Source organism: Corvus cornix, chromosome 5 (assembly GCF_000738735.6).
Source record: "Corvus cornix cornix isolate S_Up_H32 chromosome 5, ASM73873v5, whole genome shotgun sequence".
NCBI lineage: Eukaryota > Metazoa > Chordata > Aves > Passeriformes > Corvidae > Corvus > Corvus cornix.
This window is the reverse complement of record NC_046335.1, coordinates 39441883-39469584: the sequence shown is the minus strand read 5'-3', so window position 1 is coordinate 39469584 and position 27702 is coordinate 39441883. Positions and strand designations below refer to the sequence as shown.

Sequence of the window (27702 nt, the reverse complement as noted above, 5' to 3'; positions counted from 1 at the left end):
TTCCGGCGGGCGGCGGTGTTCGGCGGGCGGCGGCGGCAGGTACGTACCGGGCAAGCCGGCGGGCGCGGCCTGGGGTGCCCGGGGCAGCGCGGCCAGGCCCTGCCGTGCAGCAGCGGGGGCCCGGCGGCCTGTCCTGGTGCTGCCGAGCCGGGGGAGCGGCCCGGCGGCGGGGCTGGGGCTGGGGGTGGGGCTGAGGCGGCCGGGGGCTGGGCCCGGAGCCCCGAGCCGCTCCGCCGGGGTGTTGCACGGGCTCCGCCCTGTGTGGGGGTGCGGGCTCGGCTCGCCCGCGGTGCGGCGGCTGGTGAAAGCACCGTGGGGACCTGGGCGGGGAGAGCCAGGGCCGGCAGCCCACGGGATCCTGGTCCCGCTGATCGGTGCTGGCGGTGCAGGCGCCGCCGGAGCGGGGCCGCCGGGCCGTGCTGCTGGCTGCTCCCGACCTCGGCGGCTGCGGCGGGGCTGGCTGCCATTAACCCAGGTGCCAGCAGCAGGGGCTGGTTCTTGTCCTGCCTTCAGGCAGTGGGCGGGTACTAGGGGACCTTTGTTTTAACACTGTAAATAGCAAATCTGTGAGCCTCGTAAGCAATCTTGAGGTTGGCTCAAGGGTCTCGCAGGAGATGAGTCGAAGGGAACGGGAGAGAACAGATGTGTGATGGAGGGGGTGAACAGGAGAGGTGCAGCCCGCGCAGGGCTGTGTGTGCCCCACTGCCTCCCTCACATGGGAATCCTGGGTGGGTCCTGCACGGCACTCAGAGCAGCCTCTGTACTGCGCAGCAGCTCCGGAGAGAACACTTGGAGAGTTGAGCGCTTTTGCCCTCAGACGCTGCAGAGAACCTGTAAGGGGAGGTTGACTGCTCGCTAGGGTGGATTTCCAGCGGGCACGGAGGTGGCCTTCAGCAAACGGATTGAGGTGACTGGGGAAGGAAGGCTGCGCAATTAAAAAGCTATTGGAATAATGACGGACCAAAGAACTTCCCTGAGCAATAGTGTTTCTGTCCTGCGTTAACTGCTCATGGTGAGCCATGACAAGATCTGGCCCTTGTCCTCTACGTTCTTTCAGGGTAGTACCAGAGTAGTGATGCTCTCGGTGGTATCATCAGTCTTGATGTGAGGGAATACGGGGGGTGGGCTTTGTGGGTGAGTCTTGCTTCTGGAGTTCATTCATGCACGTGAGTACTCTGAAGGTCTGCTGCTGAGTAACTGCTCCCTTTTCTTGCCATGTGCTTGTTTTTAACACTGTAGCAAAGTGCAAGGACTTGATTGATGTGTACAGAAAAAGAGACAAATGGGCAATTACAAATGTGCAAATAAGCCGAAGCTGGGAGGAGGTGTGGATGGCAACAGAGTTGGAAAAATAATCCCGGAACTGGGACTGCGTTGCATCTGACCATTGCTTGTTCAGCTGGCATGGAAAAAGAGGCCACTTTGCTTTTGTAATTCTTTATTGTATGTTCAGCTCCAGGGTGTGGTGATATATGCATGGACATATTTTGAAGTGTAATTCGCTTCTGAACTAATAGTACATCTGGAAGAAAAACAGGAAAAGGAAATTACCAACCAGGTGTATCTTAGAAAGAAGTGGTAGAAAAATAGCGAAACTGAAATTGCAGGAAAAAATAGTTTGCATGAACAGCAGCTACCAAGATTTCCTAGATTTAAGTGAATGGTCTTCCCTGGCTAAATTCTGGATCTTATATAAGGAATCTTCAGCTCAGAATTTGTGTGAAAATTGTATTTTAATGGGCTGAGTTCTCTCCTTTAGCAGAATGTGCTGTTCTCCATCACGTCTCTCTTATCTAGGAAAGTTAATTTTTATTAAACAGCAAGTGTTCAGGTGCAGTGTAGTTGCAGAAAACATATTTAAATACTTGGGAAAAAAAGGAAGCTGGTGACTCTTTAGAGCCTGGCAGTAAGTAAATGGTTCTGCTGCCATGTGTGATTCTTTAGTTTTTAAATGTTTGGCTAGAGTTTTTGTTTTTTAAATCCAGGTATGTATTTTTTCTTATCTTATTACTTGCTATATGGAGTTTACCGCTTGCATCTTGTCATGGCATTTATGTAAAACAGGTGCAGTTTTTAAACTGAGTTAAATCTGTTGAAATGCTCTTTTAGTGTTAAAAAGCATGAAATGTTTTTAACAAACACTTCACCCATTTTAACAACCATGTCACCATGATACATATGGACTTTCTGCTTAATGACAGATCCTTATGGATCGTTTTTGAGTACACAGAGAAACATCTCATGCAGCTGCATTGTTGGGAAGTGAAATGTGTATCCTTATACGAAGAGCCTCAATTTCTTACAGTTTCTTCAGTTTTTTACATCCTAACTCCAGTTCTCTCCTTCTCGGAGCCTGCTAGTTCCCAAGCATTTAGAGGATTATATGTCCTAAACTTCTGTATGGTTATCTGATGTGAGACCCTGTGCTTTTGCCTTTTGCATGTTGGGAAAGGGCTGGAGAAAATTCTGCAAAACCTTCTGGGACCCTCTGGGTGCTACAGTCTGGTTCACAAGAAGGACCTGAAATCTAAGAGGTCTTCTGGTCTGGATCCTCTTTCCATTAACACCATGGAGCACTAACCTAGAGCCAAGCAATGGAGCAGGCTGTGAAAACCACATGAAGGTATCTGGAGAGCCTTGTCTGTTTCCAAGGGGTAAGGCAAGGGCACTATCCACTGGGCTCTTTTTCCAGTGTGGCTCCTACTAATAACTTCCTTCTTCCACATGGTGCCACACTAAGATTAATTTTATGCCTCAGGGGAAATCCCCCAGTGCTGTTTAATAACCAGCTCTTCTGTCTCTGGACGAGTGCTGCGAGTTGACTGTGAAGCCAAGTGGTGATCTGTGTAGGAACAAGGTGACTTGCTGGCCCTATGACAGTACCATCACTGCTCTGTAGGGGGATTTGGATTTGGTCCCCAGACGTTTCATGAGCTGGCTTTGGGGAAATTGTTGCTACCGGGCATGCCCAAGAATCTCCCATGAAAGGCATCTCAGTGGATGGCAGCAGTCGAACGTGGGTCCTCTGTCCCCACCAGGGCTGAACGTGGGTCCTCTGTCCCCACCAGGGCCGGAAAGTCCCTGAGAGCTGTGAATGCTGAGAGGCTGCCCTAGGGAGCCATGGATGCTTCCTCAGCATGGAGTACTGGCTTTTGGGGCTGCTGAGCTCCTGTGGGAAATGCTTTAAGCTTGCTGAGTCATAGGAGTCAGTGCCTGCCGTTACCATAGAAATCAGATCAGCTGCTAGGGGTGGGGAGTCCTTGTCCTTTGGCTCCACTGCTTCGTGGTTCCAGCATGAGCTCATGGTGCTAGGGAACCTGATTTCTTGCTCCTTGGCCTGTCAAGATCAGAGGAGGTCAGGCAGCTCTTGCAGCCCTTGCCAGAGGGCAGGGAATAATTTTGCTTGGGTCTTTGCATGGCTGCAGTGGTGGGACCCTGTGTGTCTGGTGTGCCTTGCTGCCTGTATATGTCATGCTCTTTCATATTTTGGGAAACATTGCATTTGATTAGTAATAGCTTCCAGTCCTTTGGGGGCCCCAGAGAGGTGAAAACTGGTAAACTGGTGGGTAGCAGATAAGGGAGGACAGGAAGTAAGTGGTAAGCTTGGAATGATCCGGATGGAGAGGAAAAACACTGAATATCCAATTTCCTGTGCTCTCAAAATGCATCCCCAAGCTTGGTGACAAGTATAGACCTGAACGTGGATGTGACACCTTCCAGAGCTCAGTCTCTCACAGGTTTTGTCCTCTGTGCTCAGTCCCAGTAACTGTTTCATTGTTTTCTCTGGATGAATATACACATTCAAGCTCTAGGGATGGACGATGCAAAACATCGTTGCCCCATCTCCATTCTGCTAAAGAAAATAGCTTTACTGTGAATATACTTTTCACACTAAGATGTTGTGCCTCCTCAGATCATCTTTGAACCCTTTGCTTTCCTCATAATGCAAAATAAGCACAAGCATCTCTGTGAAACAGTGTTACAGAGACTCTAGCTGATGCAAGGTGTCACTTTGTTTTTCTACAGTTCCTCTTGGCTTGCTGCCTGCTGGCCACTGAATTATTGTCCATGTGGTCTGTGTGAGCAATCCAGATCTACAAAGCTGTCATTTTTAATGTTTCCTTGTTTACTTCCAGGACACCGAATTCAGAGGATAACAGCTGTTTCCCAAGCATTGTCCCTAAGAGTTGGTACTCTTAGGAGGTCCTGTATGCTGTGCTAGCTCAGTCCCAGGTTTAATGTATCTTCTGCTTCAGATGAGAGTGAGAAATATTTGCAAACAACAGCAAATGCACTGAGCTGTCTGTTTCTTGGACTCTTAATTCTTTGGTCTCCTCAGTATTATGGTGTGCTTGGTGAAAAATATTCAGGCAGTATGGCTTTCAATGAAAGAGATGATTCCTTGCTGCTAGCTGTTATGTAGAAGGAAGGATTTACTGGGTGATGCTGAAAGGAGATGAGGGTTGTATATGTGTTTTTCTTCCTGTCTTACTAGCTCAGCCTAAAAAATTCCTGGTTTAGGGAGCTGTTCACTTCTCTGTTCAGATCCCAGCACACTGAAGCACCCACTTCAGTGTTGTTGAGAGCTCTGGCTCTCCATTATGGGGAGAAGGAGGGGGGGGTGATTCTTGGGAAAGCTTCCAGGACTGGGCCAACTGTGGAAACAGCCGGGCTTTGTGCCAGCCGTTCAGAGGGAGGGGGAGCTCAGAGCCGTACAGGGAGTGTATCAGGCAGGGGCTGGTGCAGCCTGTCGCCTTCCGCAGCGTCCTGGTGCTGCTTCTGTTTCAGGAGAGAGAAACTCTTCTGTCCAGAGCTGTGGTGAGCAGAGACTTGTTGAGAGGGTTGATACAGCTCTTGATGGCCTCTGGTAGCTATTGACATGAAAGAATCTGACATGTCGTCCCTGGGCTTGGAGAAGGAGGAGGAGTTCCTGCTTGCATTAAGGGGGAGGGGAAGCATAATCTCTGGATAAGTAAAGATAAGGGAGTGTTGGGGAAAAATCAGTGAGAAGAGGAAGCGCCTCTGTGGGGAGGTAAATTTGTGATCTCTGTGTCTCACCTAACAATCTAGTTCTAGACACTGCAAAATAAAGTGTGGTACTTGGGAACCATGGCTACAGACCCACTCTCGGAGCTTCAGGATGATCTGAACTTGGATGATACCAACCAGTCCCTCAGCCAGCTCAAACTGGCCTCCATAGATGATAAGAATTGGCCAGCAGATGAAGCCCCTGCTTTTCCCAAACCAGGTAAGTATCCTGCTTGTTTGGGATCTGGGTTTTGGCTGAAGAGCAGTTGTTTGTCCTGCAGCTTTGTGGTCATATCTACATATATAGAGAGCCTCAGTTCCATTTAAAAGCTTTATAGACACATTAAACTTGCACCACGCCCAAGTGAATCAGGCTCAGTATTGAACAGCACTAAAAAGTGCAGAGCCAGCTGGTGTAAACATGCTCTTGTCAGTCCTGTGCCTGGCTACGTTTTGGTGCTGACAGTACAGATGTGCTGTAAATCCTTGAGTGTCCTCCACTATGGCCTCTTGCAGGAGAGTTAGGCCTTCAGCACTGGACTGGTCTCAAACATCCGTCTGGGAGGTGGGGCTGGAGATCTGAGTTGTTGCTCTGAAATCCTGTGCTATGAACTGCTGGCCAAAGAGGTCAGGAAAATTAGCTCAGGGACATAAAGGATGGCCATCCATCAAGGGACTATGTTAAGATCCTCCTTTTCTGAAAAGCCATGATGGTGTCCTTGGGTTTTGTCTTTGTGAATAATTGTGATGTATCTGAGCAGTTGTTTGAGAGAGTGTGCATTCTGAGGGATGCATATGGACCTCGTAGGACTGACGGGACTCTTTTGAAGTCGTTGCTGCTTTTGTCCCCTCAGAATTTCAAAAGTGCGTTTTCAAGATGTACAGTTGCATACATTCGTCCCTCTCATGTAGAAGTGCCATTTTTTCTTATACCTCTATCTCTTTGTACTTGCCAGTGTGCTCCAGAACTCTTCTTCTGATTGCTTGTTTCTTGTACTTTGTGCAGACGACTCCAAAGGCTCCCCTGAGCCTGTCACTCACCTGCAGTGGGACGATCCCTACTATGATATCGCCAGGCACCACATTGTGGAAGTAGCAGGTAGGAGCCTTTCTGTTTTCTCCTTTGATGTCTTTGCAGCTGGGCTGAGGAAGGGCTTTTCTAATAGGGCTCTGGGGACATCTGCTGTTTGCCAGGCCCAAGTGGCAATGACAGGTGCCACTGTGAAGAGAAGGAGCACCAAAATTCTTGAATGTTTGTGATATGTGTAATTTTCCATTGACTTCAGCTAAACTTGAGTTCCTTTTTGGCTCTTGCTGTCTTGATTATTTTATTAGCAGGACTCAGTTGCTTTTGCTGAATTGTTTTAGATATGGCCCTTTACTACATCCTGAGCACAAAAGTGGTTTTTGCATGAAAATGCCAGAGAAATTGCCTACGTAAGCAATACAGCTGTAAGGTCCTCAGCTGACTGAGTAATCCTCAGTAGGTGGCTTCTCTCGTATTTGAATGGCCAGAGCTTGCCATCCTGTCTAGAAATAACATGTACAGAAATCTGAAATAGGGGGAATAGGCCTGTGTTCCACTTCAAGGAAACACCTGTTCATTCAGGGTCACAAGCATTTGCATTTTCTTTGTGTTTTCTTGTCTTACACTAACCCTTGGTGATATACTGCTGGGACGTCCATAAGAAAGAGTTTTGGGGGTATTCTTTAGGTTTCTGTGGTGAGCCTGAGTGAAGGGTAAGGCCAGTTTGTCTTGTGTTCCTTGCTTTTTTTTTTTGAAAAAAAAGCAGCTCTTCAACCTGTTGTGACTTGATTCACACTTCCTGCTTGGCTATCTATAGCCACCTCCTACCCCTCCTAGTGCCACCTCCTAGCCTTCCTATTGCCATCTCTGCCCCACGTGTGAATTTTCAAGGAAGCAGAGGCACAAGCTGGAGTCCTCCTGATTCAGGGTTGTTCTGCAGCAGAGTTTGGCCACAAAGGAAAGAGTCTCAGGTACTTACTTTGATAAGAGGTGTCTTGATATCATTCTTATCTGGGCAATTTTCTCAAATGAGCTTTCTTTTTCCTGATCTCTCATGTTCCATCTTTTGTGGAACAAAATAATAATGGCAGACTCAAAACCTTGTTGTTTTGTCTTCTGCTCAGTTTGACAGACCAGATTTGCCAGAAGTGTTTTCATTTGCAAATGTGTTACTAAGCTTCTTTTCCCTCGGGCTGCAGTTTCAGGGCTGGGGTTTATAGACGTCTGTACTCTGGTCTCCCTGCTGCTGAAACTGGAAAGGGACAGATGTGTGGACTCCACCATTTCAGTGGTAATGACCAGAATATTTGGAATGCAAATGGCAGAGGTAATTGGTGTTTGAGGACTCTGGCGCAGGGTGAGTTAAATGATACAGTTGTTGGCTTTAGACTAAGCTTCAGACAAAGTGCTTAGCAAAATTTAGATCAGAGACATTGATAAGAGTGGAATGTCAGCCCCAAGCCAAGGATATACTTTGTCTGCTGCCTGCTGGCATAAACACCACTGTTTCTGCAGGATTTCTTTTCCAAGGTAACGTGGGTTTTTTTTCTTTGACAAACCCTCTGAATGGAGTCTCACTCCAGTGGAGGTGTGTGTCAGCAGCTGTTGGAACGTAGCCATTTGACATGGTCTAGGGTGGCAAATGAAGAATTAGCCAGCTTCCTGAAAAGATTCCGGGGAGAGATGGTGGCTGACTGGGAGCCGTGCCTGCATTCTGAACTCTTCCCCGTTGTGGTTTAAATTTGTATTCCAAGTGAGCTCTGTGTCCCTGCAGTGTCTGTATAGTGCAGGAACTGCTCAGAGAAGCTTCTGTTCTTGGCTCTTGCTGGCCAATTTTCACCGGTAGCTGATGTGTCTGAAAGCATGTGATGGTCCCCCACACGGCGTGTGGTGCGGTGCCTTTCTTGGCACTGGGAGAGCCTGGAGCACAGCTCCAGATAAGAGGATTTGCTACCATATAGGTCTGAAACTTGCTGGTTTCTCATCTCCTGAAAGGAGAATTTATGAAGTTGATCAAAGAGGTGTAATCTGGGCTCTGGGAGGAAGCTGTTAATTTTTTTGGGGTCAATAATTGGTAATTTTAACTGTTGAGAATATCAGACAGGGTACTGTTCTCTGGACTGTTGTTGGAGGCAAACAATCTGGGAAAGTCTGGAAAAATCCTATTAGAAGTAGCCTGGAGAATAAAAATCTTACTGGAGGATTAATATGAAACTGTTAGACCTGGCTCTGCTGACAAACTGTGTTTGTCAGCACCTCCAGGTGCAATGAACACTGGCTATGCTGAGCCTGAAACACAATATACTCTACCCTAGTTCTCATGTAAGTATTAGCAAGTGGCAGCAGATCAAGGATAGTTTCATCCATTCTATTGATTTATTAGCTTTCTGTCCCATGTTCTTCCCTGTTCTGCACTTCACAGCAGAAAGCTTATGGCTAACTCTGTTCCTGCCTGCGCTAAAATATATTCTGGGATGATGATGCTATTTTGAGACAAAAGTAGAAGGCTGGTTCCCATCCTCGGGCTGAACTCCATGGTCCCAGTGTTATCCTGTGTGGTCAGAAAAGTAATTGCTTCTTGCTGGCTGTGTGCATGGTGTTAATAACTTAATAAAAGCCTGGTTTTGATGACAAAAAGTTAGCACACTCATTTTCTAGCTGACCTTAATTTCTGATTCAGTTTGAGGCATGCTGGATTTGAAAAATCTGGCTATGTGACCTAAAGAGGGGAAAGTACTAAAAAATATTTTGCAGAATTTCTTAGGAAAAGAAGTTTTTGGGGTTTGTTTTTCACTTAAAAATGGTGCAGCTGTTTCATGGAGACTCTCCTTTGTGCCCTGTGTTCCTGTCTCTTCTGGGGACTGGGATCTTGCTGGAAGAGGCTGTCCGTGGGAAAGGAGCAGGCATGTCACTGCTGTCCCATGTGGTGGTGTGTTACACAAAGATGACAGCAAAAGGCATCCAGGCCACAGTCCTGAGGGAGTACTCAGAACTGGAGTATTGCTAGGAATCACAATATTTTAGTTTAAGGAAACTTTCTTTTGGTTCTGGGACTCGAAGCTTTTCTGAAGGAAGATGATGGTGCTCTGCTGGTGCTTTCAGAGCTGCCTTAAGGTGTGTGTTTGTGGAGTGTTTTATGCAGGCTCTCAAGAGGTCTCTGTGTGGTTTTATTCTTCTTGACTCTGAGTGCCTCTTTTTGTGAGTACTGTAGCAGTGAAATTCTTCTTTACATGTGGCCAGAAGCTGGAAGAGAGGAAGTTCGATTTCACTGCACAATCCACTTCTGCTAAGTGTGTTTTTTTCCTTGCTCACATCACTCAGCATTCAGAGGAAACACAAGCTCCTGGTTGAGGGCTGTTAAGGAACTATCCCAAGTTTCTGTTATGGTCAGGGTTTCTGTGTTCTCCTGCCAGTTCTTACATAGCAAAGGTGGTGCTTCCATCTTCTTGGGGTTGAGGCAGACTAGATGTGACATAGTCTTGGCCTTGAATTTTAGCACAGGTTGAATTGCAAAACTAAGGCAGGTAGGTAATAACAATCTGAAGGAGGTCTCTGGAGATGGCAGTTCATACTGTGGCTGTGTGGGAAGAGCAGGGCTCTTGTCAGCTGTGGCAAGGTGTTCCCTCCTCATTCTGTTGCCCAGTCTGAAATACTGATCTCTTCTTTGTGGTCAATATGCAAAACTATGGCTATGAGGTTTGTCAGCATTCCCATTTTACACGGTAACTGCCTTGCTTTCTTTTGGGATAAGAAAATGGGGGCTTAACATATATTGGCATATGAATTTCTCACTGCCGTGGAGGGTAGAAGATAGTGTATCAGTGGTCAGGAAAGTGACTGTCACTTTATACTCCAGCTACATAATCCCTGCCCAGTGATTTCAAAACTTTGTTGAAGCTCAGAGCATGTTTCTGCTAGTTTTGTGGGAAATCTGCTGCCTCACGCCATTAATTATCAGACTGTGGGGCTGCCCTTGCAGAACAGCTGTGATGCCAATATGTGTAAGACCTGTTATTGAAGTGGGAAAACAAGGTGGAGAGCTGTGAGTGTACCTTCTTTTGTGTTAATGGATTGAAGTTGTAGTTTCAGCAGTAAATCTGTTTTCATTGGTGAATCTGGTACCAAACCTACCCAACAAACATTGTGGCTGCAGGTGCCAAAGCTGTAACTGGTGCTGATGATTTGGTGTTGGTGATTGATTTTACTTCCCCATGTCAACGTTGGAACACCAGTAGCTGTTGTTTCTCTAGGTAGGCAAAGGTAGAAGTGGCAGACAGAACTTGTGTTGAAGGTGTGCTGCAGTGTGTTTTTGGTGGCTAATGGACTCAGCAAAGGCCCATTAGCAAAGGGTAACAAGGGTCCTTTTCCCTTCAGGCATGGGATGTTATTACTGGCTCCATTAATACAGGCTGCCTGCATTTCTGCTGCTTTTGGATGTAGTTTCTGGCTTTTAACTTTTTTGTTTGTCTGTTCAAGAATATTTTGTATGATAAAAAATGATGAATTGCCTCTGTAAAACTGAGTCCATCCAAAGCAAGCCCAGCTTGTGCACCATATTTTGATATGCAAGGTCAAGGGAAGGGAGAGTGTCTAAGGAATTTTAAGTTTCTAAGGGAGACCAAGAGAATGGAGAATTTCTTCCTAGAGCCCTGCTCTGCAAGGGCTCCTGTCGTGATAGGCCCATGTGGATCTGTTGAATATATAGCTGTGAGAGTGGTGGAAAGGGGCTGGGTATGATAATAAATGCCTTCATAAACAACAGGAACGTTTTTTTTTTTTTTTTTTTTTTTTTAATTCTAATTGGCAGTTTATTTTTTATTCAGAATCTACTAATCTTGAAAAAAAGGCTATGGGTGTTGGATGTGTTATTCATATGGTATGATGCCATTCTCTGTACACTTCTGAAGTTATTCAGAGGACTTCAGAATTAATTGCAATTAACCTTTTTTAAAAGTGGCAATACAGCAGTTGCCATTTTGGTGGCAGAGGAAGTGTAACAGTAAGGGCCGGAAATTTGTTTATACAGAATTAGCTGCAAATTCAGAAAAGAGATTTGGGAATCAAGGTTGCTGGTTTTGCCTCTAATTGTTAGATAAGGCTGTTTGGAGAGGAGCATGGGGGAAAGATGAAATGGAATGACGTTGAATGCTGCAAGACAGCGGCTAGATGCATCCCAGTGGCAGTCTGGCTAGGCTCTCCAACTTTACCCTCATGATTACTTTCTGGGAAAGGATGCAAAGCTTGGCTTGCTATAACTTTTTTTCTGTTCCTCCAGACCAGGGTGCACTTGATGGGGCCCAACCAGGTAGGTAGATTTTTTGTGGCACTAACGTTTGGTTCTGTAGATCATGGTATTCCTTTAGCATGACCATGGCCTGTAGCGGGACTGTCTCAGGGGAGCCCAAACTTTGCTCAGCCTTAGGCTGCACTGGCAATTTTTCAGGAGTCCAAAGGCTGCACAAAATTGTCGTCTGGGGGCTGCACCTTTGCCTCAGGCACAGCAGAATCATCTGAGCCAAATTTGGCGTGTGGGCTTTACTTTGGGCACTTCGGGGCTCATGGGTCTCAGTGTAAATCCTGGTCCTGTCCTGTCATGGTGGTGGCCTGCTTGGACCAGTTCAGTTTGAACTCCAGTTTATCCTGTTACTATATGTGCTTTGGAAGTTTGTTCTAGGATTGCTTCCTATTCTTTCACATGATCTGGTGCTGCACTCATGTGCTAAGCAGCTGGCACTTAAACTGGATTCTCCATCTGAAAGCAACTTTTATCTATTTCTTCTCCATTTGGCTGCAGAGATGTTGTGTTCTGGTAACTTGTTTGCCCGAGGTCGTGCTTGACTGCCCTGTGCTTGCTGAGCATTTGTTAATACTCTCCGGACTTCAGTCCTAAGTCTCAATAATTTGGCTGCTGGTGCTTTCATGCTTCTCTATGTACATGAAAACTTCTATTGGTGTGAAATTCTTTTGCTAAGATCTTCACACAATTCATGGAAATGCTGATTCTCATTTCCTCATTATGTGGAATCTTTTCCCCCTTTTTCTATGCTCTCAGACATCCTCCCATTCTGCACTCCTTAATCTGACCCTCTAGCGTATTTTGTATCAGTTACACAACGATATTCACTTCATAAGGCTTTCTGATTCTGGCAGTGTTTGGATATTGGGAATATCGAGGTGGAAGGTACCATGTATTAAAATACTTCTGCTTTGAGCTCCTTACCTTCTTTTCCTGCAGGGATAAATCCACTCTGGAATTCAAAAGGCAACTAAAATCTACTATACTTAAACGTTTCCCAGCTGTGCCATAAGCTTAGCAGGAACCTGAAATTACATTTGACAGGTTTTTTACTGACAGTGGCTCTGATTAAACATGCTAGGCTTTGTGAAACTTGCATAGTAGTGTTCCAGTATTCTGTAGTGGTGCCCTCTCCTTGACCCTGAACTCTGTTAACTCTGCTGTTTTACCAGTAACACTAGCTTTTGGTGGCAAGTTTTATCCATCTGCATTCTCTCCGTATCAAAGTACTTGGATATCCCCATTTGAATCTTTCAACAGGGTGGGCACTTAACTGAGGCTGCCTGATGAAGGTAGTAATGAGCAGAGTCTCTAGACTGCAGTTAGGCTGCCTCAAATCATGACATAAATGCTAAAGGATATATTTCAGGATATATAACGGATGTATTTCTATTTACCTAGAAGTAGTAAATAACAGGATTTGCAAGCCAGGCATGTATTTTCCATGTTGGCTGTGCAGATTCATTCAATAGTCCTGTCTCAGGACATTATTGCCATCTTGATTTGAATTTCTGCTGTGATACGGTCGTATTGCTGCAGGTTTCAATCTGAAACATTAGCCTCAGTGTTTAAATTTCAGCCCTTTTAGAAGTTTGGCCTTGCGCTCATGGCTTGGAAACACAGCAGTGATTTTCCTTGCCCTGTGTCTCAGAAGTACCCTGGAAATTCGGGTGAGAGGAAAAACACAGTTTGGGCCTTAAAAGTACCACAACAATGTTCAGGAGGTTATGTCCATCAGTGCTACAAGTTAATATCTCTTTAGATGAGCAGCTGTCTTGGCTGGAGAGGCTTTAGATATTGGTTACTGTCTTGCTCTTTGTTATTAAAAGCAAAATAATCTGAATTACATCCTTCAGGGAGGTAGTTTGATTCCAGTGTACATTGAAAATATTTTTAACGTATGAACTTACAAAGTTGGGGTGCTCTGTGAGTACTGATGGTATATAATTGGTTATTGGTTTGTTGTTAGCTATTGAGCATTCCTCATCTGGGAGAGGTAGGAGGCAGCCTGAGAAGCCAAGTGATTACTTCATGGTCTATAGTTGTGTTCAGTGGAAACTTCAGCTGTTTGCAATTGCAAACAAGGGGTGAAGACCTAGGTACATAAGATTAATATTGCAAACAGGAAAGCAAATAGTACAAGGGATGGAGCATCTGGGGAAGATCAAACCTGATAAGAATCTGTTCTGTAGGAGGCAGAGGCAGTTTCCTCCAACAAGAATATGTGGAATGGACTTTAGGTTCTTGTTTATAAATTGGAGCAACTGATTGTTCAGCTTTGACGTTGAATTTTTGATTTTGTCATGTCTGGAGCAAGGAGACTGATCAGATGTGTCAGGTAGAAACAAGATTGGGAGTTGATGAGCTTGAAAGTTTCTGCGTTGACAGGCTGAGCTCAGTGTGATGAAACTGGAGCAAAACCCGGAACTCAGAAAAAGGCATGCTGATTCCTTTGTAGGTCTCATGCATAAATTCATTCTGATTTGGAAGGCAAAGCAGGCCACTCCTTTTGCAGTCATCCAGGGCACTGTAGATTATATTTGATGTACTTGGCCCTGGAAATTGTCCAGGGGATACATGCCATCTCCCCTTTGGCAGAATCATGGATTTTCTGTTTATTCTTTGCCAGTGATCCCAGACATTTTCACCAAGGCTATATAAGGAACAAGATTCTAGACTTTGCATAGGCCCTGCTTTAGGCTTTTATGTCATTTCAGAGAAAGCTATTTAAGCTATGTGGTTCCCAAATTGTGACTTGTCAGGTCTGAGAATCAGTGCCCAGGAGCCTGAGCTGAGTGTATGGCCACCCACAACATGGCACAAACATGGTGCTGTACTGCACACCACAAAGGCCTGCCTTGATCAAGCTTGCAGTCTGCATCTGGCCCTCAGACCATTCACTCTGGTGTGAAATGCAGCCTCTCAGTTAACTGAAGATATCACCTGTTCTGAATTTAGCATAGAGCTAAGTATGATCTGCAAAGATCTGTCATCTTTCTGACCATTCTCTTTCATGACTATAAAACTCAACAGATTCTCAAATGCTATGTCTTCTTGGTGCTCTGTGCAGGCAGGACCCTTTGTCCTTCAGATAGAGACATACGAGTTGCTCAAGACCAATGGGAAGAGTCACAATATGCCATATTCCTTGCCCAGGACTTTGTAACCTGCACTTAGTCTTTTAGACAACTCAATTACATTAGACCTGTCCCTAAAGCTCATGGCAAGCTACTAAGAAACTCTGGGCTAGGCAGAGAGTGGGCTACCATGGGATATGCAATGTGATGTTGGTCTTGTGGCCTGGCTGTGACTGTATCCGGTTGTTCCAGATGAGCCTTGCATCACTCTCTCCTAGTCCTGCATTCCGGGTCATGCGTCCTCCCTAATTGCCCTGTATCTCCGCATGTGTATGTCCCTGTGATGGCCTACGCCCCTTTCCTGGTCTGTACCTAGTGCTGCCGCAGTGTCCTTAGCTTTTGTAGAATTTCTGGCTTGTGTGCATCAGTAAATTCTGTGTTGTCTGGTTAGTGACTTGAAAATGGGACTTGCAAGGTGAAAATAAAAGCGAACAAGTAGCAAGAGAATCTGTTCTGGCAAGATGGGGGCAAAAGAGGACTGGTGGCATCTTAATGTCATGGCTGGTGTATATGAGTTCTCTGGCTGCCATTTGCAGCACCAAATGGTCATCTGGTACTAATAGGCAGTGTTCCCAGAAATGTCAGGTTTGCTATTCTGAGCCCTCAGTTGCTGCATGGCAAGTGTAGCCAAGTGGTAGTTGAGGGCCAGAGCCCGTGCAAAGGTGAGAAAATGGCTGCATGATCTGAATATTGTAAATCTGTGTGGGGAAAAGGACTTATTTCAAGAGGAGTGATGTATTGCAGGTCTCTCCTGCGTAAGTAGTGATCCTTGCTGCTTTTCTGTGCCGTGGTCTGTACGAGATGGTTTACCATATGGGAGGAAGGAGGGTATTGTTGAGTATAACATCAATAGCCCCATTCACTGTTGCACTCTCTGCTTGACAAGAAAACACAGGTTTCAGAGCAGGGTGAGTAGCTAAAAAGGTGGGAAGACTTTAACCCTTCATGCTAAAGGAACCATTTCATCTCCACTGCTGCTAAAAAGAAGTCATCTTTGTGGAAATGGATTGGGTGTTGTGTCTGGGAGAGAATCAGACTTTCCCCTCAAACTCTGTATGTCCAGATTTGTGACCTGGTTCTCATCCCAATCTCTCTATTTCCCAGCATGTCTGCTAAGCTTGGCCATGCGCGTCTGCTTGGGCTTTGTTCATGGGGCTGAGATCTCTGCTGGCAGAAGTCCACTGACAGTTGAAGACTGGCTTTGGGGAAAACTTGGCTTGTTGTCTCTGAAGCCTCAAGTGGTGGCTGGGAGTGTCCTCCATGACATGACGGTGCTTTATGGGTTATTTGGTTCCAGTGCAATGGGGACTGTTTTCTGCATGGCTTTTACAAAGAATGCTTTGTTGTGCTGCACTTCGCAGCTCCTTCCATCTCTGGCTGGAAAAATCTCTCTGTGGATGGAAAATCTAGGAAGCAGTGAAGAGCTCGTTCTACAATCCCCCTGGAGAATCCAGCAGCCCTGCTTGACCGATCCGTAGAAGAGACTTAGGATGATGCTTGCTTCTCATCTTTGGGGTGTGACTGGAACTGCTCTTTGTCTAGGAATTTCTTGGTTTCCAGGGTATGAAATGGCCTGTGTTCTGTGTGCAGGACTAAGCTTCAGCTGAAGCAAGAAACAGATGCACCAGACCATAAGCAGTCTGGGACTGTGTGCAGGATGGAAGGAGTTACTGTGCCAGTGAGGGGCAGTTTTCCCTGTGCCTCCCTGGACACGTGTGCATCAGGGGCACTGCCCAGGGACAGCTTTGCAGGATTAATGCTCTGAGCACTCTGCTCTGGACTTGCCTCCATCCCTATGTGTCCTGAGGCATCCTGGCTTCCAGTCCTTCTTCTCCTTTCAGGGCTGGAGCAGGGAATCTGTTCTTCATTCTCTTTTGTTGACTTGCCGTGCCCGTGGTGTTCAGGTTTCTGCTTCCACACTAGGCCCAGGGTAACTGCTGAAAATCAGATTTAGCTTTGCTGGCAGCTGTGACAAACCAAACTTCTGCCTTGTTATGGTGGTTTCCCATTCTTTATTTACCCCTTGCTTCCAAGACCACAGTGAAGTCCTTAAACTCCCTGTAATCTCTGGAATTTTATCTGCAGGTGATGACAAATATGGAAGAAAAGTAATTTTGTTCAGTGCCTGCCGGATGCCCCCAAGTCATCAACTGGATCATGTGAAACTGCTGGAGTAAGTAGAGTCTTAGTAGGCTGCTGTTAATTTCTTGAATCTGACCTAATTCTCAGGTGCTGGATTCCTGGGGACAGATCCATCTGCAGTAGCTTCTTCAGTTGGACATGTCTTCCCAAGTGCTTACCTCCATTGCTGGAGATGCAAGTCCTCTATTACGGCACACAAAAGGACTCCCAAAGGGAGGAAGAACCTCTCTGTAGCAGAGCACAAAGTGACTTTGTCAGTTCTTTCTTCTCAGGTACCTGAAATTCACACTAGACCAGTATGTGGAGAGTGATTACACGTTGGTGTATCTGCACCATGGCCTGACCAGTGAGAACAAGCCATCCCTGAGCTGGTTGCGGGATGCCTACAGGGAATTTGATCGCAAGTGAGTAAGGCTGCAGCAAGCAAGGATGTTATGTGCTGTTCTGCAGCCTGACATAGAAGATCTTCCCCAGGCCCCCTGTGTAGCTTGGTGATCATAATTTACTGTCATTTATTCTCCTGCTTAAGGAGGTGGATTGTTGTTTAATGCAGACTGAATCACAGGATAAACAGCTCCTTCTGTAGTTACATCCTTTAAGCCAACAGGCAAGCAGCAAACCCAGGACCTGGTGCAAGTGTGTCAACCTCATGGTATAATTGTAGGTTCCTAGTGAGGCTGCTCTCTGCTTTTAGATGAATCTTGGAATACAGGGTAGCATGCCCTTAAGGCTGCTGAGTGGCCTGACACAGCTACAGAGCATGGGAGAGGAGAGGCCATGGGTGCTGGGGTGTGGTGATGCCCAGTGTAAAAGGGATGAAGCAACCAGTTAATCTTGCAGAAACGTTGGTTCCTCTGCTTAAAGTTCAGTTTGTCGTTACTGGGCTTCTCTTGACAGGTACAAGAAGAACATCAAAGCCTTGTATATTGTGCATCCAACCATGTTCATCAAGACCCTACTGATACTCTTCAAGCCTCTGATCAGGTAGGAGGGAAGCACTATAGGAGGCTCACCCACATGCTCACACTGTGGGGGGGAACAGTGGGGCATTCTCAGAAGGGCACAAGGTGAGCCCAGGCTGCCAAGCCTATCCTGGAGTCTCTCACCTTATTCTATCTCCTCCTACTTCTGAGCTCAGAAATACTCACACACCAGAAATACCTCTTTAGGAACCTACAGAGTTTGTAGCTCTGTGCTGCTCCTTTTCTCTCCAGCCAAGTAGAAGTAAAAAGTTGCAGGCTCTGCTAATAGTGAAAAAGGAAGTGAGAGTATCAGTCCAAGTTATATTTGATTTATTGTGATACTGAAATCATAACGCTCTGAAATAATTGGGAATAAAACTTTCTCAAGCCTATTGCTGAACATCGGAAGGAGAAACCCAGCATTTTAGGGAGCCTGCTGCTGCTAGGGCTTCTACTGCATCTTGGAAAGTCTTTGCATCTCCTGGTAAAATAGATGGAGTGGGAGAGCTATGTGGGTGACATCTCTGCTGCTCAACCATACCTACCGTTTGCCCCACTGATGTTTCTTGCAGCCCCTTGCTCTCCTTTTCTGTAAGAAGTCAGTTCTGTTACTGGATTTCCCCATTCCTCACATACCTACCTTTCTCTTGTTTTTCAGCTTTAAATTTGGACGGAAGATTTTTTACGTGAATTACCTTAGTGAGCTGGAGGAGTATGTGAAGCTGGAACAGTTGGGGATCCCAAACCAAGTGCTGAAGTAGGAATACTGCTTGTCTCCCACTTGCTTAGGGCTCTTTGAGAGGGGACTTTTTTTGAAAGAGTGGCAAGGGAAGGAAGAGTTTGTTCCACTCAGGCAGTGGTTTTGGAGGGTGTGGTGACAAGTATGCTTTCTCTCTATAGTCCTTCCTGTGTATCCTCGGCCCCAGTCCCCAGCTCTGTCTTTGAGTTAAAAATCCTCCTCCAGTGGAGCATCAATCCTGTATCTCCCACTCACCCTTAGGGGACTTTATGCAAGATGCTGACCTTAACACTGACCTGGAGCTGATGGTGTGCATCTGCTGTGTCTGGGCACCTGCTTAGCTCATTTTCCACCACTCAGCTTGTCTTTGGAGCTTCCCAAAATTGCCATAATCTCAGTACTACCAGATTGCTTCCCTGTCCCACAACCACATATGCATCTATCTCATCACAGGCAGTGCTGTCCTGGCCTCCTGCCCACGCTGTTACTCATCTCCTCCAACTCTTGATTCCAGATAGATACTCCTTTTCTCCTTGCTTTTCTTCTGGCAACCAGATGTTTGTTCTTGTGTTCCAGAGCTGCTTGTCTTGGTTTTACATAGGTGTAATTGACCACAGGAGTCTGGTGCTGTTACCAGTGGGTGTGCAGTGCTGGGTTCATGCACTTTCTGGGAGGTGGAGTGGCTTTTTACTCGTCTGTGTTTTGCTGCAGATATGATGAATACCTGAGATCCCTGCAGAAACCTCTGCAAGTGCCCCAGAAGCCAACACCCCCACGCCCACCACTGCCAAACCAGCAGTTTGGAGTCTCCCTACAGCAGTGAGTATCTCTGGACTGTGTTGCTTTTGCCCTGACTTGTTTGATATGAGGTCACTGTATTTATAACTGAACAACAGCAAAAATAGCTGCAGAATTTCTTGCAGTTTAGTTTCCTATGAAACTTTAATAATTTTCCTGAGGAACTCTGTGCTCATGGCCAGATCTTGACTAACTCAGTTCAGTTCCACCCTCTTGATCCCTGGGTTAGATTGTTTTTGCAACTTAGGATCACTAAGGGAGGAGCAAAATAAGGGCCATAGGAACAGCTTTATGGCACTAGAAACTTCCTTGTAAGCAAAAGAAGTCCGTAGGAGGATGACAGAGGTCTCTTTAGGACTATGCTACTTTGAGCAGTGCTGTGGGTTTGTTTCTTAGTTGTTTTCCAAATAATAAATTCTATTTTAGAAGCACTTCTATTCACCCTTGTAGTGAATCCCACTCCCTATTCCTGCATAGTGACACGGGCAAACACAGACACTGGCAAGGGGTGGTGATACTGCGTAAGTGTTGAAGGTATTTTTGAGTGTGGTTTTGCCTCCCCAGGGAATGAGGAGGAGCCAGTACTGTGTAGCTAGACAGATCCTCTGAGGCAGTCTGGAACACATTCCCCAGCTTCAGTGCAACATTTCCAGATGGTGTTTGCTGTGGTGCTGTGTGCCTGAGCTTGTTGGTAGCCTGGGAGGGGTGAGCTATCAAGTGGTCTGGACAATCGAACGTGAGGGTGGCAGTGAACACCTTGGCATCACAAGGTTTTCCTTGATGGCCATTGTGTTGATAATTCTTCTGTCACGGGAGTGTGGTGGCTAAAATGTGTCAGCTTCTTTCTGCCCTTGTTCCTATGGGAAAGGAAAAAGGAATCGTAACCCCTTTCACCTGATTCATTCATAACTAGCATCCTTGCCTTCTGGGAAACCCTTTGCCCTGCATGTAAAGGCTGGGATTTTTACAGAAGATGGAAAAATGTTCCTGTGGTCTAGTAATGAGCTCCTAGTTGCTCCAGTGAATGATGTAACATGATGGGTGAAGAGGATAGAAGGCTGGAATGAATAATGGCTGAACCAGGGATGGCGATAGCAAGATCATATGTAGTACAGGTTGTGCGGGCAACTTCAAGAGTTGGGGGCTGCATACAGGGCAGGACCAGTCATGTGTAACCTGTTGTTTCTTGCTGCAGTCTCAGGGAGAAGAGCCCTGATCAGTCTCCAGTTCCTCTGGTGGTCAGAGACACCATTGCTCATTTGCGGGAGCATGGTAAGTGTTTGGGGAAGCTGCAATCCTTTATCAGTGACCTCTTCTGTCCAAGCTCCCATCAAGACTGTGGTAAGATAAAGAAGAACAGCGGTCTAGAATAGGGTGTAGAATCCAAACTAGGGGAGTTATCCTTCAAGTGAGATTGTGCAGGGCTTAGGAGACCTCCTTCCTCCAGGAGTCCATACTCCCACTTGTATAAGAGTAGCCAAATGCTCTTTGTATCCTTTGTCTGATACTGGAAGCAGGAAGAATTGTTGTACTCTAAGAAAGGGACTTGTTGACATGTGTCTGAATGCCTCACAGCATGAATTTATAATTGTTAAGGCCAGCATTTTTAGAGACTCTCACACGGGTGATTTTTTTTCTTGTCCATCTTCTGTCACTTCACAGCTCTTAATACAGAGGGGATTTTCCGGAGATCAGCAAATACACAGGTTGTCAAAGAGGTCCAGCAAAAATACAATATGGGTGAGTGCCCAAACACATCAGAGCCCCTCTCATTCCCTAATTACTACTGTCCAACTGCAACTGTGTTGGAACTAGTCTGTCATGAATCCTCTCCTTCTCTGATAGGTCTGTAGGTGAGGACTCATCTTGGGGTATGACCTGAGTTGCAAGGGAGAAGCATCTGATACTTCTGCTGTGTGGAAAACCTATTCCTTCCCACTCATGTTCCCCTTACTGCCGTTTTTTTTCCTGAAAGTTTCCCTGTTTCTTGGGGTGGGATATACCGTCTTACTCTGGTTATACTGGAGGGACTGAAGATGACCAGGAAGAAACTTAGTCATGTTTCATTTGATGACTTCTAAAGATGTAGTGCTGGATTCAGCACTGCTTTGTATATGATTTTGGGACATATTTTTCCACTCTGCTAGAAGATGTGGTACTTCAGGATTCTGTGTTCTTTAAAATACTCCTTCCTTAGTTTTGGGCTCTGACCATCATGTCTTGTCCTTTGTCTGGAGGAGGTGCTGCTTTGGCCAGTGAGCACTGAGTCTCTGCTCTGCTTTCTCAGGTGTGCCTGTAGATTTCCAGGAGTATGAAGATGTCCACCTCCCTGCTGTGATTCTCAAGACCTTCTTGAGGGAGCTACCTGAGCCCCTCCTCACTTTTGGCCTCTACAGCCATGTTGTCAGCTTCCAGTGTGAGTTGTAACAAGTGTGCTACTCCCTGAATGTTGCACTGGCTAAGGACAAAGACATCTTAGTGGGGGCATACATGGGATACCTTGTGACTGCCAACAGGGCTTTCATCAAGATGGGTGCTGAGGATTGTCCCGTCTCCCTTGATTTTTAGGTGTGGAGGAGGTGAAACGTGTGGATGTTGTTCGCAAAACACTCCAGGATTTGCCAGAAGAAAACTACCAAGTGCTCCGTTTACTGACAGCCTTTCTGGTGCAGGTGAGCACTAGCCTAAGCATTTGCTTGTCGTAATGCTGAGAGGGGCAGGCAGGCCTTCAGCCTAAAAGGTGTAGGCATACAGCCTGTGTGGTCTATGCCAAGGAGGCTGAAAGCTCCCCATGGTGGAGGTAGAACTACAAAGTATCTGAGTAGAAGAGTGGTCTCAGATCTGCTTTACAGCACTTTCTGCTGCCGAGGAAGCCATTGCAAGGCTATTCAAGCAAGAGGGAAGATCATGAGTGGTGGTCTGGACTTGTAGAGATACTATCTGACAGTGCTCTTGGTCCTGTTGTTATGATATGGCCTGGTTAGCTTTTCTCCTCATTTTCTCTGGGAGTCTGTCAGTTCTGGCTTTGGGGAGGGTAAAGGGCAGCTGCTGTGCTGTTCTGTAGGATTCACAATGGTCTCTTTCCTTCCCACATAGGTCTCTGCTCACAGCGACAGAAACAAGATGACAAACACCAACCTGGCAGTTGTGTTTGGCCCAAATCTTCTCTGGGCCAAAGATGTGGCCATCACTCTAAAAGCCATCAATCCCATCAATACCTTTACCAAATTCCTGCTGGACCACCAGAAGGAGCTGTTTGAGGCTGCAGAGGCCTGAATCCAGGCCAGCCCACACCTGCACACTGTGCCCACCTTCCCCCTTCTTTGTCTTGGAGCTGTGACCAAGCTGTCTCCAGTACAAAGGGACCATTGATCTTCTGGGTGATGAGCAGAGTGAGGGCTGTGGAGATGATGGTGAAAGTGTGCAAGTAAGTGAGCAGGAGACCTGCAGCTCTGGATGGGCAGGGGAGCTGGTCTCCCAGCTGCTGAGACTGGACTCCTAACCCACCTGTGCAGCTCCTCCAGGGCTCATCACCAGTTTTCTGCCCTATCAGATGATCTGCCTTCCTTTCCTCCTTCCCTTATGTGCAGTTTTTCTGCCCTCCTGGTCCCTTCCTCAGCACAGATCTTTTTGTTCAAGCTCCCAATAGCCCCAGCTCACCCCTCCTTGCCTCAGCTGGGCTGTCTGGGCTAGGGTGGGCTTGCTGGGTTTGTGATGGAGACATTCTTACTGCAAGTGCCATTTCTCAGCACTGAACATGCATCCTGCCTTTCCCCAGAGGCACCTAAAGCAGGGAAGGGAGCAGCAGCCCTTGTGCTTCAGGTAGCAGCATGTCCTGCACTTGCAAACACCATTCTAGACCCCCTGCTTTTGGCAGGCAGGTGAAGGACAGGCTCACAGCAATGGGCTGTGTTACCTGTCAGACTCCAAAACAATGAAGGTGAGTTTAGCCCAAAGCCCAGCGTCTCTGGGGTCACCCACCCTAGACACTATTCAGTGTTTGCTGGACTGTAGTGGGTGACTTGCCTCCTGTAGTTACCAGCTCAGGTGTGTTTGTCCTTCCAGCAGCACTTCCAGCCTGGCTGGGAAGGTTCATGCCGGGCCTGGCTGTGCATGCGGGCCAGCTGTGACCCTTTGGCAGCTGGTGTGTCTGAAAGGCAGGAGGAAGTGCCCTGGTGGCACGGAGCTGCTGAACACCATAAGGATCACTGTCTGTCCTGGCAGCAGCACAAGGCCTCCTCTTCTGGCACATGTATCTGTGCTGACTGCCACAGACTGCCTTGACTAGTTAGTTGTCTTTTTGAGCACAACTTTCCCCAGCACAGTGTAACAGAGCATGGCCTTGAGGGAAGGTCTGGGGACTGGGGCTAACCCTCACTGTGGAGTGCACCAAGCCTGGATTACAAATTTCTGCCCAGGTGCTGAGCACTTGTGTGCCAAAGCTGTGAGGGAACAGCTATTCCATGCCAAGGGCCTTTGCCATGTCTCCTCCTGGGTTCATACCTTCCACCATACCGTCTGGTCAGATGCATCCTGTATGCCCTGGGCACAGCTGGAGAGATCTCTCCAGGGCATGCTCAGAGTGGGGTGGTTCTGGCACCTCCCCAGAGCAGCTGCAATACTGTTAGAGCGTTGGGTTTAGGTTGCCTCATTCCCATTACCTGAGCTAAAAGAGATCCTTCTTAGCCTGGGCCTGTCAGGGTTTTAGGAGAGAGCTTCTAGCCTTACTTCACTGGTGGGATATATCTTTATATCTTGTGCCCTGTGTGCCTGGGCCAGACCTCCCTGCTGCATCTGGCCTCAGGGACAAATCTTTTGGACCAAGCAGAACTCTTTTTTTAAAAGCTACTGGATGCTAAATAGAATTTGTTTTTTCATAGTATTTTAGCCTGCCTTTAAACACTGATCAAAGGTTGGTGCCCCTAGTGTAATTGAAGTAAGTGGCATCTGCTGCAGGAATTAAGGAGATTGCTCTTTTTGCTAAACTCTGGAATGGGGATGGGTGCAAACATAGGCAGCTCTGCAGGGCAGTGCAGGTGCAGCCAGCTGGCTTGCAGGAGGAACACCAACATGTGGGTGGGAACAGTGAACAAGAAAGTGGGCATTACTAAGACTGGAGCAAGAGATGTTCTAAGATAGGACTGGATCTGATCCATTCTAGATACTGGGAGACTTTGCCCTATGGAGGCTACCAGACTGCTGACTTCAAGTCTCCCTCTTCCAAGAATAGGAGCCTTCCCTGTTTGGCCAGGATATGAATTGTTTCATCCTGAACAATTCACAGCAGTAACCAAGTAAATGTTTTGGAGGTAGAGATAATCTGCTCCTAATTCATCTGTGAACTCTTCTAGAGTGAGTTAGCAGGGCTGATGTACTGTGGAGGAGTAATCTGGGGTGGACTAGTGTGAAGAGAAGTGTACTTGCCCCAGTGTTTAAGGGGCAAGCCTGTGGAGGCTGAGGGAGCCTAGTGCAGCCCCTCTTTCCCAGCAGGCACCCTGCTCTGTGGAGGCTTTGATAGGGGAAGAAGGAGACTTCCTGCTCTGACTGTATCTGCAGCTGACACTGGCCTCAACTTCATTTCCCTAGAGGAAAGGCAAGCCCAGCTAACTTCTGGGACAAGCAGGCCCAAGCTCGGCAACCTGGAATCCAAGTGCCTGCGTGCATGAGGCCTGGCCCTATGCACTCTCTGGGGAAGGTGGCATGTTCTGGCGTTGCAGAGCAGCAAGGACTGTTCCCTGCCCATTAGCCAGAGGAGCAGTGCTGGAGTAGCTCCTGTCCAGGGGGAAAGTGGAGATTACTGCAAGTGTCTGAGTTCTGGCTGGAGTTGGGTGGTTTATTTTGTGGGGTTTTTTGGGATTTGTTTTTTTTTTTAAGTGAATTCTTGAAATGACATTTCCTTTTTTAGCAAAATAGAGGCTGATTCATCCCCTGCAGGCAGGGATAAAAGCCTGCTCTGGTTCAGTGCCTGCAGGGAGCAGATTCGGAGAGTGTTCAGGGAACTACTACTGCTCATGGTGGGAAAGTGCTTGCAAATCCTGGAAGGGACCCAACTGTAAATATCCCCGTTTCTCTGCTGCTCCTTGTGCTGGAGCTGCTGAGGGCCCTGGAGCAGGCACAGTAACCAGGGTTGCTTTTGCAGTCTGTTCTCCTGAACACCTTGTGTTGAAATACCTGTCCTGTGACCTGAGCCAGGAACTGGCCCGGGCCTGCCTGCAGCCTGTGTCAGGTGGGTGGTCACCAGAGCCTGCACCTGCCGAGGCCAGCGGGTTAAATTCCCTCCTCACAGGGGCAGGGTGCTGGCTGGGCTGGGTTTCTCTGCCTTGTATGGGTCGGGGACAGTATACAGTTAAGGTGCTGGTCTGTGTCAGTTTTCTCCTTGCCGTAGAGCTGCCCAAGGGTCTCTTCCCTGGCTTATCTTTCAGGTTAGCTATTAGCCATTTCTTCCTGTGGGGGTACTTGTTCTGCATCAGCCTCCTGCTTTTAGCACCAGAACACCTCTGCTAAGCCTCCTGCAGTCTTAATGGCCTCTGATCACTCCCTGGCCCAAGCTGTGAACTGACACCAGAGCTTTTGGGTGGTGCAGGGGGTCTGGTGCCATCCAGATGCCTTGTGGCAATGTGTGCTAACTTGAGAGAGCCGAGGGCCAGTTTGGTCCCAGTTTCCCTTTTCATGTACAGGGGCTCCTGTGCAAAAATTTCGGCTTTGCTTTTGTTGCTGGCATTCCCTGCCTTCTTCTTTGTTGATGTTCACCAGGTGCAGGCCTGGGTTTTCACGGTTCACACTGTTTGTTTCCTTTTAATCTGCACCAATCTTGTATTTCACAGTTTGCACTTTTTGTATTTCAATAAAAATCAAAATGTAATCTCAGAGCCAGGTATGTCTGTCAAGTGGCAGCAGCAGTGGCACATCTACAAGAAACAGAAGTTAAGACTGTCTATGCCGCCAACCACAACCATGCTGAGAGGGAGGAAAGAAAGTAAGAAATGCCTCCTATGTGAGTAACTCTGAAGAAATACTAGTTTGCAGGAGCCTTGGGCTGGAAACCAAGTTAAAACAAAAATGTAGCATAGATTTGGCTCTGTCCTGAAGAGGGCTGTTCTTCCACGTTACCGTCTTCCTGTCATGATGAGCAGTCTGCCTAGGATTGCCCAGGGTGCCAAGTGGGAGCCACTTCATGATTAGCTGGCTAAGTTTATCCTGTGGCCAGGTGATGCAATGGAAGCCTGCACCATCTCATTTCATCAATGTATGTGGATTGCTAACTTGATGAACAATAGTCTGGATAGGACCACCACACTCCCCTTGATCCATATTCAGTTCACTGCCTTTTCCTAAAGACTGTAATTTGCCTGTTACTTCAGTAAGCTTTTTGGCTAGGATGCAAGAATTAGGAGTAGAATGGAGAGCACTGGAGCTGAAACCATCAGCATTGGGCAGTAGCCTGACTCCTGGGCTGTCAGCAATGATGCATCAGGATGATGTGTTAATGCTGATGTCAGCACTTGCATGTCTAAACTGTGTGCTGCTTGTCAGTTTTTATTGTTCATAAACTCTCCAGCTAAGGGCTTCCCAGTGCTGCCAGTTCTCCTTCTGCATGTTGACATGGCGCCTGTAATGGGGTCAGCATGGTTAACATGCCAACTATATAGCGAGATCTCAAACCTCCTCTCAGTGTAGCAGTTGGTCCTGGCTCTGGGCTTTGTCACAGTGACCTGCCTGGCATTGTGCTCTAGCAACATCTTCTCAGAGGAGCTGGAGAGCAGGTGCATCTGTCCCCAACAGGGAGCTGGCATTGGCAGGACCTGCATTATGTGCAGCCATGGGCAGTACTGAACGCAGTGTAAACACCATTGCACCTGGACACATTCTCATGAGTCGCTGCCCCGTGGCTTTAGGGCCATTGTTCTGAGAACATTTTTTTAAATATAAATGCATACAGTAGGCTCACAGTGGGATGGTATTTAATTGTTCATGACCTTGGTGATACCGTATTTCTGTGATTGTTTACTTTCTCACTCACTTGCTGATGGTTTTTCCAGTCCCTTGTCTTACTTGTGACATGGTGTAAATGGTGGATCCTGAAAGTCCTGTAGTAAACCCCAGATCCTACAGGATGGGTTCTGTGAGTTTTGACACTGTACAGTGTCTTTTTAAGTTCATGAAATGACACTCTTAGATACACACATATACCTGCATATAATGTAGCTAGATCGGTTATCCGTAAGATTGCAGTGAGATGCTCAGTTTACTGTGTTACCTGCTGAAGATGTGATCAAGAAAAGATTGCTTTTATTAGTTACCCTTGTATCCCAAGCTGGAATATTCCCTTCATACAAGCTTCTAATATACACAGTCATTTTTCTTTTTTTTCCCCCCATTCCTGCCATTTTATCCACTGTGTCTTTTTTATAATAACCAGATACCCTTTACACTGCAGCTTAAATCAGCAGTTGTTTTAAGTACACGGATTTTTATAATCTTGTCTTTCATTTAAAGGGAAGATGTTGGCACCCTGCCTGGCATTGTGTGTTATACAGGGTTAACTTTTATCAATACTAGAATACAGCTGTTAA

General features: G+C 46.8%; 1 protein-coding gene across 7 annotated transcripts; it reads left to right on the top strand.

Moving 5' to 3' along the window:
• ARHGAP1 (Rho GTPase activating protein 1) lies at positions 1–27702 on the top strand. 7 transcript variants are annotated; one of them, XM_039552548.1, is made up of 15 exons: positions 21–39; positions 2453–2623; positions 5071–5248; positions 6035–6127; positions 11331–11360; positions 16574–16661; positions 16903–17034; positions 17528–17614; positions 18251–18349; positions 19043–19150; positions 20325–20401; positions 20792–20869; positions 21417–21545; positions 21698–21801; positions 22226–27702. In XM_039552548.1, the coding sequence occupies exons 3-15, from the start codon at positions 5110–5112 to the stop codon at positions 22403–22405; spliced, it is 1344 nt and encodes a 447-aa protein (XP_039408482.1). In that variant the 5' UTR covers positions 21–39; positions 2453–2623; positions 5071–5109; the 3' UTR covers positions 22406–27702. The 7 variants fall into 7 exon arrangements, with proteins under 7 accessions (XP_039408481.1, XP_039408484.1, XP_039408482.1 ...); XM_039552547.1 differs by lacking the exon at positions 2453–2623 and having other exon boundaries at positions 1–39; XM_010413197.4 differs by lacking the exons at positions 21–39; positions 2453–2623 and adding an exon at positions 935–1012.

Coding starts and splice junctions, on each gene's coding strand:
- ARHGAP1 (XM_039552547.1), top strand. CDS start 5,110: ATGGCTACAGACCCACTCTCGGAGCTTCAGGATGATCTGAACTTGGAT. Junction 16,662..16,902: donor GATCATGTGAAACTGCTGGA/GTAAGTAGAGTC, acceptor CTTTCTTCTCAG/GTACCTGAAATTCACACTAG. Junction 19,151..20,324: donor TTTGGAGTCTCCCTACAGCA/GTGAGTATCTCT, acceptor TTCTTGCTGCAG/TCTCAGGGAGAAGAGCCCTG.